Here is a 14506-nt window from a genome sequence, read left to right as displayed (position 1 = left end):
GATAGTTTAGTTTTTTATTATCGTTTTTTTTTTTTGCTGAGGAAGGTTAGCCCTGAGCTAACATCTGTGCCAGTCTTCCTCTACTTTATATGTGAGTCACTGCTGCAGCATGGTTGACGAGTGTAGATCTGCTCTGGATCTGAATCTGGAATCCAGCTGTCCAAGCAGAACATCCAGAACTTAACCACTATGCCAGGGGGTCTGCCCCTGTTTTTGGTAGTTTATATTGCTATGTGTTGTTTGTTGAGTTTTGTTTGGAGACACAGTTAAATTAGTTGGAAAGAATTTGATCCTTTTGGGTCTTGATTTTAAGGTTTGTTAGGCAGAATCAGAGCCTTGTTAACTCTAGGCTAATTATTCCCCACTACCAAGGCAAATCCTTTTTGAGTACTCTACCCAGTGCCCCATGAATTATGAGTCTTTCTGGTGTGGCTGGTGGGAACAGGCACTATTTTCGACCACGTCTGAGCACCAGGTACTGTTCCCTTTAATCTTTGCAGCTAGTTATTTCCTCTCGGCTGATTTTACTTTTAAAGATTTCCCTAATAACATTTTATTTTTCTTCTGTTCAGGTCTTAATTAGTATTTATGAAATCAGACTACTTAGTTAGAATTGAAGATAATTCAGATCAGGTGAGGCTTCACTTCTCTTTGGGGTTCCAGTCCTGTGCTACCTTTTGTCCAGTGTCTGAAAACAGTAGTTTCATATATTATGTCCAGTTCTCTAGTTGTTTTCAGTGGGAAGACAAGTTTGATTCCAGCTACTATGTCATGGCCAGAAGTCCTTTACTTTAATTATTAGTTATTTTATCTCCTTTTTTTAGCGTTGTTCCTAGCACAAAGGAATCATGATCAATGATCTCTTGTTTCCTTCAGCTCATTTCTGAGTATCTGCTAATATACATGATTAATTTGTTAATTACAAATTACTAATACATAGAAGTGTAAGCAGTTCTGGCAGGACATCTACTTCATTTTCATACTTATTTGTTACTGTATATACCTGAGTGGAATAAAATTCTAACTTTTAAATTTTTTGTTAATTTAAACTTTATTTCCCCAAGTTAAAATAAATTAGTGAATTTTTATCATCTTTATGGAGGAGCTGCTAATATTTTCTACTGTCTGAATAGATATTGTTTTATATTTTTTCGCACTATCAAATAGTGATTAAAAAGTAGCTCACCTTGTCCTATATTATTTTTCTTTAGATATAATTTTGGCTTCTAGTGTGATGATTGTTTCCTGTTATGTGTGAAGGCTGCAATTTAATTTCATGGAAGCATCTGTACTAAATCTGGAATGATAAGTCAAGGCTGGCATTTCATATCATAGTTGGCTCTCTATTTGCAAGTGTGTTGTAGTGTTAGGTCACAGCGTGTGCATCATTTGAGCAGCTTGTGTATGGAATTTGAGATGCTCCATAAATCATTTTGATTTTGATTAGTTCTAATATTTACATTTTTACAAGACAATTCAGGTTTGAAGACAAAAAGAAAACTGTTACCTTTCCACATTTCATATTTTTATTCTCTGTATTTTTTGAGTGTATGTCCACACAAGACATTTATTTATCTTACAGAAATAATATTGTACTCTATAAGCTGTTCTGCAGTTTTACTTTTTTATCTCATTATATGTCTTGGACATTCTCTATATCGTTTCACGTGAAGTTATTTTTTTTTTAATGGCTGCATATCATTTTATAATTTCTTTTTTTTTAAGATTTTTTTTAAATTTTGTTTTTTCCTTTTTCTCCCCAAAGCCCCCCAGTACATAGTTGTATATTCTTTGTTGTGGGTCCTTCTAGTTGTGGCATGTGGGACGCTGCCTCAGCGTGGTTTGATGAGCAGTGCCGTGTCTGCGCCCAGGATTCGAACCAACGAAACACTGGGCTGCCTGCAGCGGAGCTTGCGAACTTAACCACTTGGCCATGGGGCCAGCCCCTATAATTTGTTTCTTTAATTTCTTATTGATGGACTCTTTTTGCTATTAAAACAGTGTGATAAATGTCCTTGTAAATATGATCTATATACTTGTGCAAATATTTTCTGTGAGATAAATTCCAAGAATTAGAATATTTCAGTATAAAGTTTTGCCCACTTAAAATTTTAATAGCTATTACCAAATATGTTTTTCCATAATTCCCATTTCCACTAACAGTGAATTAGAGAACCTATTTCACCAAAACCCTACCTATAGTATGTGTTATCATTTTATTTAATTTTGTCAAATTAATATATGAAAAATCATTTCAAATGGTTTCACTTGTATTTTTTTTATTAGGAAGGATAAACCTCTTCCTTTAAAATATTTTACTCATATCATTCTCTTGTTTAGAAGCATTTCAGAAACTATGTTAAATAGCATGGTTGACATTTAGCAGCCTTGTTTTGTCTTTGACTTTTATGGGAATGCTTCTATAGATGACTATTAAGTATGCGTTTTTGAAATGTTCCAGAAGTGGTTATAAGATATTTTTTAGTGGACTATTATGTCCTTCTAATATTTTATTTAAAATTTTGCATTGCTATTCATGTGTGAATTTATTTTTGTGGTATCTTTGTCGCTTTTTGATATCTGTTATGGTGATTTTAGGAACTTTTTTTTCATTCTCAGTTGTTAGAAGCAATTTAGGTAGCATCAAAGGTATTTGATTCCTAATGGCTTGTAATTATTCATTAGCAAAAAATTGTTGAGCTTTGCACTTTATTAGAGATATTATATTGATCATTGGCTTTATGATAATCATGTACTAATTGGTAATTAATTTCTTTGAATTTCCTATCTGTAAAAGTTAGGATTCAGTCAGGAAAACAGAACTTACACCAGGTAGTTCAATAGATAGGATCTAATTTGGGGAAATATGTTCAGAAGTTTTGAAAAGAGCTAAAAGCAAACAGAGGAAGGTAAGGCAACTCAGAGATTAGTAACTGCATGCAGACTCTACTATTTGTAAAGCTACATAGGGAGGAGGAGGGCTTATTTCAACTATGGAGAGAGAGAGAGACAGAGAGAGAGAGACAGAGAACAATTATCCTGACTTCCTCCTGCGCTTTGGCCTTCTGCCAGTACCTCCCATTGCCCAAAGTAACCAGAAGCCTGTTAGCAAGGGAGAGCCTGGGAAATATAATTTGCAGAGATCAGGTCCTTGTAGGTAAAGGGCTGGGAATGTATCTGCCAGCAAATAATCAAATGATCTGTACACTATTTCTTGGAGTGTCAATTTTGATAATTTATATTTCTCTTTAAAGGAAGAAAAGAATAATAGCCATTTTATTTATTCTTTCAAATTTTTCCCTCAAGGTTCTTAAAACTTCATCTTAATCTATAGTTATTTCTCATTCATTAGACCTAATTTTAGATACCTTATTTCCTTTTTTCTTGTAATTATCAGCTCTCCTTTTTAAATTTATCAACATTATTTTTTGTTTTTGTCTAATTCATGAACACTTTTCAATTCCTTCTTTTTGTTTTTAAAGATTGGCACCTGAGCTAACATCTGTTGCCAGGCTTTTTTTTTCTCTCTTCTTCTCCTCAAAGCCCCCCAGTACATAGTTGTATATTCTAGTTTTAGGTCCTTCTGGTTGTGCTATGTAGGATGCCGCCTCAGCATGGCTTGATGCCATGTCTGTGCCCAGGATCCAAACCAGTGAAACCCTGGGCCACTGAAGCAGAGTACATGAACTTAACCACTAGGCCACGGGGCTGGCCCCTCAATTCCTTCTTTATGCTTTCCTTAGTTTTACATTGTTCTTCCTTTTCTAACTTATAAGATTGAAGGTTTAATAAGTTTATTTTTATGATTCCTTACTTAGAAATGGAAATGTAAAGTTTGTGAATCTTTCTTTAAGCAAATTAAGCTATATATCATAGATTTTAGTATTTAGTATTTTTAGTATAGCAGTATTTTACTTGCTGTTATTTTCTAGGTCTTCTGTTAGTTTTAAAAACTTTACTTTGGGCCTATGCATTATTAGGAATGATTTGATTTTTTTCCCCTTAAAAAATTCTGTTAATAATTTTTCCCTTTAATTGCAAGAGTCTAACTAGAGGGTATAGCATACACTATTTCTGTTTTTGAGGAACTTTATGAAATTTTTTTGTAGCCCAATATTATCCAATTAAAAAAAAATTCAGGGCTCCGTGGCTGAGTGGTTAAGTTTGTGTGCTCTGCTTTGGCAGCCTGGGGTTTGCCGGTTTGGATCCTGGGCGTGGACCTACACACCACTCATCAAGCCATGCTGTGGCAGCATCCCACATAGAAGAACTAGAATCACTTACAATGAGGATACACAACTACGTACTGGTGCTTTGGGGAGAAAAAAAAAAAGAGGAAGATTGGCAATAGATGTTAGCTCAGGGCCAATCTTCCTAACCGTAAAAAGCATACATTACAGAAAAAAAAAATTCCACAGACTCTTTTAAAATAGGTATTCTCCATACCTATAGTGTATAGAGTTTTACGTATAATGATAGATCAAACATATTCATTGTTAAGTTACTTATTCAGATACTCTGTATTATTTACTTTTTTTGTTTATCTGTAATAGGCAGAGATGGGTGTATTTAATTCTCCCACTACTTTTGATTTCTTGTTGGATTTTTCATCATTTTTGCTTTGTGTGTTTTGATGCGCTCTTTTCTGGAATGAAAAGATTCATGACAGTTACATATTCATTGTGATAGATATTCTTTTGCATCATAACGTGCCCTTCTTTGTTTTATATTTCGTGTCTACAATTCAATTTTATGTCATTTAAATATAATGACTACTGGGTCTTGTTAACATTTTTCTAGGGAGTCTGCTTGTCTTTTTGCTGTTGTTGTTGTTGTTGTTATGTATTATTTTATTTTACTAATGTTTCTTATTTATTGCATATAGTGAAGATTTTTTCCCCCCTGATTTGATAATGCTTTCCTTTTCATAGATGTTTATCAACATTCATATAATGTTGAACAGATGTGTTTAGTATAATTTTCATTTCATTTCATTTTATTTTAGTTGTTAACCAATTTTTTGTTTCTTGATTTTTCTTTCTTTTTTTTCATTGGACAGTGTTAACTTTCCTTAAAAATTACTTTTAATAATTCAGATCTATATAGTCTGCTTTTTTCTGAACATCCACTTGTTTAACTTTTAAAACTTAAAAATTGTAAACTTAAATCTATATTTCTTTATTTACAAACTTTAAAACTAAGGCTGTCTACTAACTCTTCTGTGTGAATTGTTAGGAAATGAACATGCTTATGTTTTTTATCAATCTCTCACTCCTGATTTTTGTTAGTCTCTTTTGGGATTTTTGTCGATTCTATTATAGTTAAATGATTCCTACTTTCACATTTTGTAGCTCTTCTTTCAATAGTTATGATATTTATATTCTGTTTTGCAAACTGAACCACAGTGGTTTTATTTTCAAATTGTATTGTTCTTTGCCTGTGATTACATTTTTCTAAAATTAAATAAGATATTTTTACTTTTTAATATTTGTTAACTTATCTGTACCTTTCAGCATTACTGACTGACTGCCGGTAAAATCCCATTATGAAGAACATTATTAAGAAAATTATTACTATTAAGCAGGATTCTGTATAATAAAGCAATTTGAATGTCTATAGATGTCCTACAGTATTTTGTTTATTAGGTTACAAAGAATTATCTTTCACAGATTATCCTAATTAACAAATAATTTATCTATGCTCTAGTTATTGCTATTCCATAACCAAAGAGCCTTATCTGCAAAGTGCTGTACTAGTTTTATTGCAAATGTTGAAGTGCGTTTTTACTTTTGTTTGTTTATCAAGCATCTGTTAATATTTTACTCTCCTCTCTTTATCATAAATATTCCAGCCACTCATTTAATTCAAGTTAGACACTACCCAAAACATTTTTCCACTCATCCATTCCTTTTCGGTCATGCTTTGTATTACATTATGTGCTGCTCTGATTCCTCTCTTGTTTTATCTATTGAAAATAGACCTGTTAATTTTTCCTTCCCCATCATAATTGGCATCGCTACTATCTGTCTAATTCCAGGTTTAAACAATTAAAAAAATCTTTTAATGGCGTATATTCAATTCATGGTTTTATTCTGCATTTGTCCCTACTTTCCTCCCTCCCTGTCTCCCTCTCCCTTCCTTCCTTCTTTCAGAGAATTTTTAGTAGCTCTTATCTCAGGCATCACAGTAAATATCTAGAAGAGTGAATGAAGAGACATGGTACTGCTCTCACGAGGCTTCCATTCTAGTTGGGGAGACATAAAAAAACAGACAAACCCAAGTATACATACAGACAAATAGTTGTTTTAAGTGCTAAGAGAGAGAATAAGAGAGAATAACAAGGGTTAGACCTACATGAGATGAGGATTGTGAAAGAAAGAGATGGATCTTGCTATGTGAAGGAGAGGGTGAGCTTCCAGGAAGAGGGAATGTTCAGGAAACTGGAGGAAGAACAATGTCCTAGAATTTATTTAGCTGGGTAGAGAATGGCAAAACATGAAATTAGACGGATACACAGAGGACAGTTAATGGGAGACATTACAGGTCTCAGAAAAATGTTTGAATTTTTCTTTAGATGAAAAGGAAAACCAATGTAGTGTTTTATGCAGGGGAATGATATTAATTTCTTTTCTACCTTAAGGGGTGTGGATTGGAAAGGCACATGAGTAGAAGAGAGAACATCAATTAGAAGGTGTTGTAATAGTCTAAGCCTGAGATAATCATAACCTCCAAAAGGGGTGGCAGTGGAGATGGAAAGAAATGGGCGGATTTGTGGTAGACTTTGGAGAGAGAATCCGAAAGACTTGTTGATAGATTATTCATGGAGAAAGGTGACCTGAATTCCAAAGGAGCAGAGACTTTTAGAGAAAGAGGGAATGTTTCTTAGCAGTATTGGGAGGTTGGGAGTGGGATAAAGCCAGGTTTCTGTTAAAGCTACAAGATAAATAGAAAATTCTGGTAAGAGGTATAAGGAGTTTTCTAATCATGGAGCAGGAGTTCTTGAGAATACAGGTTTCTATAGAATCCTATAGTGTCTTGGGTAAGATTAGGAGATATTGAGAGCAATATGGGATTGACAGTTGGGGTGATAACATTTACCTTGAGAGGCTTGGACTTCCACAGTGACTGCAGTGAACAGGGCTGTTAGGCCGGATGAGATGTGCCCTCCTGGAAGGAAGACCTAGTTCTGTGGTCTTTAATGTTGGCTTCCAAAAAGACTTCTCCCCTAGGCTGCAATGACTGTTACACAGAATCACAAAAATCTATTGCTACCAAGTACTTAGAGAATATTTATTGTTTGAGAATAGAGAAAGAAACACTGATTCCTCTCACTTTTTTGGTAGCCTTAACATTCTGCACATACTGTAGAACATTTTCCCAACGTTGTATTTTTTAGAGTGAAAATATCAAATGATAAAGGCAGAGCTTCAAGAGTTATTAAGACTATTTAGTTTATTTTTTAAATCCATGTTTATATGGTTTTTCCTTGTTTTCGTTTTTGTTAAATTATATATTTTGATGGAGGAGTTACAACAGTTTGCTCCCTTTAGGCTATAATTTTGATTTAGTTGTTTATCAAATTTTACTTTAGGATTATACTGAAATATTAACAGACAGAATAATTCTCTTCATTCATAGATCAAAAGTAATAGCATAGAAAAACTATTCTTGTAAATGTCTGAAACCATACCTTGTCTATTTTTGTATCTTTAACATGGATCCTCCCTGACCATGGTAAGTCTGCAATAATTGTTTCTAAATAGAATTTCGAAGACTTCTAGTGAAGAGCGTTTCTCCGTTACTTTCTTCAACATTTATTAGCTAGAACGTCTAGTAACAAAGGACTTGTTCTTCCAGCAGTATGCCCATTTGTCCCAAACCCACCATTATGTGTCTCTGCTATTGAGGCAATGTGTTGTGTTGGAAAAACCACTGAGAACTAATGGTATTTATTAAGGAAAGATAATAGATAGAAATCCAGAGAATACCAGTATGTAAGACATAAGCAGCAAAAGAAGAGCAGGTAGGAAATTTTTGGAAGGTAGGGAAGACAAGGCAGTATATTGGAGGATAAGAAGCCATGCAAGCCAAAAAAGAAGAGTTTCAGGAAGAAGTGAATCAGCAGGATCAGATTCACAGACAGAAAGGTTAAGAATGAAGATAGAAAAATTTCTGTTGCATTTGACCATTAGGAAATAGGACCTTACTGGAGCATTAGAATGGTGTGGGCAGAAGCACTATATCACTGTGTTGGAAAACAAACAAGAATGAGAAAATGAAGAATGTAAGTTTGGAGTCTCAATGAGTCCCTTAATCCTTTTCTTAGTATTCTGCATAGTCTCTGATTACTGAATTTTGAAGCATGTGCACTTGAAGTTGAAGATGTTAAATGTGAACCATTCATAGCTCATCATACAATTGCTAAAAACCTGCCATTTTTATGTTAATGTAATAATTTGTGTAAAACTAAATAAACTTCTTAAGCACTTCAAGCATAGCTAAATGGAAACCTCTAATACAATTACTAATTTTATTTCTTTATCTTTTAAAAAGTCTTGGCTACTTATGATTCAGCAGACGGAACAACTTAGTAGGATAATGAAGACACATGCAGAGGACCTAAATTCTGGACCCTTGCACAGGCTAACCATGATGATCAAAGACAAGCAACAGGTGAAGAAAAGTTATATAGGTGTTCATCAGCAGATAGAGGCAGAGATGATCAAGGTTTGTCTTTCCATTCTGGAATTCTTTCTTTAGTTTGATTTTTAAAGTCACTGAAATATTTTATCCTATTTGACTTTTAAAGATGGTTTAGTCATCATTTTCTGAGAAGAAATAGGTTTTGGTATCTCTAGTAACTATTATGTTATTTTTATTGAATATGTAACATTATTGATTATAAGATATGTTTTATATATTCCTATGAAAGAAAAAAATGCTGCAAATTAAACTATGATAGAATACTTTCTTATCACTTAGAATTTTTATTTTTGCTTGCTGAAATAGCTCTTTTAGTTTTTAAAAAAATTGTTATCATATAAGACTATGCATATAATAAAAAAGAAAATATAGGCAAAATCAATTAGGATATTTCTAAATTTTCTTCACATTCAGTCTGTCTTTTCTGGATAACTTTTTACAGTGATTTTTATTTTGAAAATTTGCATGTGTACAAAAGAAGAGAGAATAGTAGAGTGAACTCCAATTTACCCATCCACCCACAGAGTCAGTGTCTTTGTTTCATCTATACTCTCACCCACCTTTTCTTCTGCACTGGATGATTGTAAAGAACATTCCAGATATCATTTATCCATAAATAATTTAATATGTATTGCTAAAATAAATGCTGTTTTTAAAAAAACAAAGCTATATTATCATTAACTCACTTAAAAATAACACTAATTCCTTGGTGCTGGCCCCGTGGCCGAGTGGTTATGTTCGCACGCTCCGCTGCAGGCAGCCCAGTGTTTCGTTAGTTTGCATCCTGGGTGCGGACATGGCACTGCTCATCAAACTACGCTGAGGCAGCATCCCACATGCCACAACTAGAAGGACCCACAACGAAGAATATACAACTATGTACTGGGGAGCTTTGGGGAGAAAAAGGAAAAAAAATAAAATCTTTAAAAAATAATACTTCCTTAGCGTTATTAAATATCTTGACTGTGCTCAAAGGATTGTTGTTTAAATTATTTTTACAGTTGATTTATTTGAATCATGATCCAAACATGGCCCACACATTGCATCTGAATAATTCTTTTTTAATCTGTAGGTTCCCCTCCTCCTCCTTTTTAAAATGCCATTTATTTGTGGGAAAAATTGGGTAATTTGCACTATAGAATTGAATTTTCTTCATTTTGAGTTTTTCTGTTAGCATCTTGTGATACAAGTTCACATATTCCTTCATCCTCCAATTTTCCTGTAAACTGGAGGTTAGATCTAGAGGCTTGATAAGATTCTGGCTGTTTATTTTGGGCAAGAATACATCATAGGTGCTGGTATAGGCTTCCTATTGTTTCATATCAAGAGGTATATAATGTCTGCTTATCTTTTTGTGATGTTAAACTTGACTAATGGGTTCCAGTATTGCCAGCCTGATCATTCTATTAAAAAAGTTTCTCTTCAGCCTTTTACCAGTAGTTTCAGAAATAATTGATGTTCATTGCTTAGATCCATTATTTCAGAAGAGGTTGTAAAATGGCAATATTTTACTTCTAAATTCCTAATGCAATTGTTAGCTGGAAATTTGCAATAAAAAATTCTATATCAACTATTTGGTTACCCTGAGGTGTAGTTCATATAGGAAAGGTAGGATTAAGTGCTTGCATTTTGCAGTTAATTTGCCAGTTTGCAGAATAATGAATTGGTTCCTTAGCAACTTCAAAAGTTAAGATTCCAGTTTCTTGTCTGGCATGTAAGAAGTTTGGATGTTGCTAACTCCATCCTAACAAGTAAAAAGCTGACCAAATTGAAAAATTAACAACTCTTCTTAGATCCATAAGAAAAGTGAGGTCACAGGGCAAACAGCTATCCCCCAAATTGGAGAGATAGACAAACAAATACAGAGAATCACAACTTGTCAGTGCAGCAACCTCCTTGGGAGCCAGTGCCGGCGTAGGAAAACCTGAACTGTAACTGACAAATTCTGAAGGTTCAGTGTGGACAACTCTGACAGTTTAAACTCCAGGAGGGCCCAGTTATTGAGGGGCCCCCCACACTTTTGTGAGTTTTACCCCCTAGATCTCTACGAAGGTCTCACAGTGAATATCAGAGAAAAATCTCATGCTCTCAGCAGGGAGAGGGGAAAAGGAACCATTTGACACATGCCAGAACATTCTGTTCTTCTTAACAAGGTCTGCCTTGAGAAGAAACTGTTTCACCAGAGCCTAACTGACCTGGAGGGAGGGAAATACCCAACTCCAGCCCACTCTAGCCATCCTGTTGCATGTAAGTGGGAGTGGGGACTGAGAAGCACATGTGAAGTTCACAGTCCAGAAGCACAGGCTCAGTAAAATACTGAGACCTAATTGTAGGATTATAAAATGCTTCCCCTTCCGTTACAGTGTATTACCATGTTAGTAAAGATCTATTTACATCAGTTTTTTTACCCAGTACATCATGCCTAGGAATCAAGAAAAAATGACAAGGCATACCAAAAGGCAAAAAACACAGTTGGAAGAGACAGAGCAAGCAGCAAAACCATACATGGCAGGGATGTTGTAGTTATCAAACTGGGAATTTAAAACAACTATGAATAATATGCTAAGGGCTCTAAGGGATAAAGTAGACAGCATGTAAGAACACATGGGCAATATAAGCAAAAAGATGGAAATACTAAGAAAGAACCAAAAAGAAAAGCTAGAGATCAAAAACAGAAGTAAAGAATGCCTTTGATGTGCTTATTAGGAAATTGGACACAACTAAGGAAAGGATCTCTGAACTTGAGGATATTATCAATAGGAATTTCCAAAACTGAAAAGCAAAGAGAACAAGGACTGAAAAAAAAAGAACAGCATATTCAAGAACTATGGAACTACTACAAATGAGAATACCAGAAGAAGAAAAAAGAGAAAGGAACAGAAGAAATATTGAAATGATAATGACTGAGAATTTCCCCAAATTAATGTCAGACACCAAACGACAGATCCAGGAAACTCGGAGAACACCAAGTGGAGTAAATGAGCAAAAAAATTACACCTAGGTTTATCAAACTATAGAAAATCAAAGAAAAAAATTCTGACAGAGCCAGAGTTAAAAAACACCTTTCCTATGGAAGAATGAATATAAGAATTACATCTGACTTCTCCTCAGAAATCATGTGAGGGAGAAGAGGGTAGAATGAAATGTTTAAATTACTGAGAGAAAAAACTCACCTTCCTAGAATCTAGTTAATCCTAGAAAAAAACTACACCATGTGTACCCTGTGAAATTCTCCTTCAAAAGTGAAGGAGAAATAAAGACTTTCTCAAATAAAAATTGAGGGAATTTGTTGCCAGTAGACTGAGAAGGAAAATGATACAGGTCAGAAACTTGGATCTATGTAAAGAAAGGAAGAGCACTGGAGAAGGAATGAATAAAGATAAAATAAAAACTTTTATTTTTCTCAATTTTTTTAATCCTTTTTTTTGGAGAGGAAGATTGGCCCTGAGCTAACATCTCTTGCCAATCTTCTTTTGTTTTCTTTTTTTTCTCCTCAAAGCCCCAGCACATAGTTGTATGTCCTGGTTGTAAGTCATTCCAGTTCTATGTGGGATGCTTCCACAACATGGCTTGATGAGTGGTGTGTAGGTCTGTGCCCAGTATCTGAACTGGCAAATCCTGGGCTGCCGAAGTGGAGCACGTGAACTTAACTTCTCAGCTACAGGGCGGGCCCCTATTTTTCTCATTCATAATTGGTATAACAATATTTATTGAAAATAATAATAGTAACAATGTATTCAATTATGTACACTCATGTATATATCTTGTGTGTGTGTGTGTGTGTGTATATATATTTATGTATGCTTATATTTAAATGAAATGAATGACAGCAATGATACAAGGAATGAGAAGGAGGAATTAGGATTATTTTGTTACTGTGAAGTACTCACACTACCTGTGAAGTAGTAGAGTGTTATTTGAAAGTGGGCTTGGAATAGTTATAAATGTATATTGCAAACTCTAGGGTGACCAATAAAAAAAGGAAAAAAAAGCAATCTAACTGATATGCTAAGAAATGAGGGAGAATGGAATCATATAAAATACTCAAAACCACAAAAGACCGGAAAAAAGTGAAAGACGAATAACACAACAAGGGTAACAAATAGGAAACAGCAGGAAATACGGTAGATATTAATTCAAGTAAATCAGTAATTACCTTGAAGGTCGTTGGTCTAAGAGAGATTGTTAGAGGATCAAAAAACAAGATCCAACTGTATACTGTCTACAAGAAACCTACTTTAAATATAAAGATGTATAGATTAATAGTAAATATGTGGAGAAAGCTAGCATTAACCAAAAGAAAACAAGAATAGCTATATTAATTTCAGACAGGGCAGATTTCAAAGCAAGGAACTTTATCAGTGATAAAGAGGGGAATTACATAATGATAAAGGAGTCAATTCTCCAAAAAGGCATAACAGTCCTTAACGTGTATGCCTAACAACACGGCATCAAAATACTGATAGAACTACAAAAACTGATAGAATTGCATAGAGCAAGAGATGAATCCTCTATTCTAGTTGGAGACTTCAGTATTCCCCTGTCAGAAATGGACAGATCCAGCAGGCAAAAAATCAGTGAGGACATAGTTCAACTTAATAATACTGTCAATCAACTAGATATAATGAACATCTATAGACTGCTTCATCCAAAAACAGCAGAATACGCATTCTTCTCAAGCTCACATGGAAGACTGAACAAGATAGATGATATTCTAGACCATAAATCATACCTTAATAAATTTGAAAGAATAGATATCTTACAATGTCTGCTCTGTATCACAATGGAATTAAATTAGAAATCAGTAACAGAAAGATAGCTGGAAAATCCCCAAATACTTGAAGATTAAGAACACACTTCTAAATAATACATGGATCAAAGAAGAAATCTCAAGAAAAATGAAAAAATATTTTGAACTAAATTAAAATAAAAACAAAATTTATCAAAATTTGAGGGATGCAGCAAAAGAAGTGCTTAGAAGGAAATTTATGACATTGAATCCATATGTTAGAAAAGAAGATCTAAAATCAATCATCTATCTAAGTTTCCATCTTAGGACATTAGACAAAGAAGAGCAAATTGAATGCAGAGTAAGGTGAAGAAAAGAAATAATAAAAACTAGAGTAGAAATCAGTGAAGGTGAAAATGGGAAATGAATAGAGAAAAGTCAACAAAACCAAAAGCTGGTTCTTTGAGAAGATCAATAAAATCAATAAACCTCTATCCAGGCTAACTAACAAAAAAAAACAGTGTGGGCACACATTACTAGTATCAGAAGTGAAAGAGGAGATATCACTACATATCCCATAGATATTAAAAGCATAATGAAGGAATACTATGAACAACTGTAAGCCCACAAATTTGATAAGCTAGGAGAAATGGCCTAATTCCCTGAAGGACACAATCTGCAAAAATTCACACAAGAATAAATAGACAATCTGAATAGGCATATATATATTAAAGTAATTGCTGTGAAACTAAAACTGCTCTAAAAAATAAAGTCCATTTAAAAAAAGGTAACAGGTTTTTTTTTTAAAGAGAATGATTCTTCATTTAATCTATATTGTAGTTGTTATTTTTGTTTATTTACACAATGTCCTTCTTGCCATCAAAAAGATTGGTAATACAGTGTGTTAAAATTGGGCTCTGAGATTTTTCTTCCAAGTTTCTTATGTCCCTTTTGCAAGTTTTTTATGCTGCTGATTTTTTAGTTTTCTCAGAAGTTATATTAGAAGTTTCTCAGACGTCTAGGACTCTTATTTTTTTCTCAAATGCTATTTAAATGGCCTTTTGACTACAGAGT

The 14506-nt window shown here is 34.0% G+C and overlaps 1 protein-coding gene across 31 annotated transcripts in view; it reads left to right on the top strand.

Annotated features, from left to right (window-relative positions):
• Positions 1 to 14506, top strand: part of FER (FER tyrosine kinase) — a 441906-nt gene that overhangs the window by 65361 nt on the left and 362039 nt on the right. For all 31 annotated transcript variants that reach the window (XR_011425641.1, XR_011425626.1, XR_011425640.1 and 28 more), the window contains one exon: positions 8554 to 8727. Coding sequence is in view for 11 of the 31 variants with exons in the window: in XM_023617899.2 (XP_023473667.1) it covers positions 8554 to 8727 (174 nt within the window). In the remaining 20 variants the exon portion in view is untranslated. The remainder of the gene's footprint in view (positions 1 to 8553; positions 8728 to 14506) is intronic.

The sequence above is a fragment of the Equus caballus genome, chromosome 14 (genome assembly GCF_041296265.1).
Source record: "Equus caballus isolate H_3958 breed thoroughbred chromosome 14, TB-T2T, whole genome shotgun sequence".
In the NCBI taxonomy this organism is placed as follows: Eukaryota; Metazoa; Chordata; class Mammalia; order Perissodactyla; family Equidae; genus Equus; species Equus caballus.
Note: the sequence above shows the minus strand (reverse complement) of the source record. Positions and strands in the feature narration are given on the sequence as shown.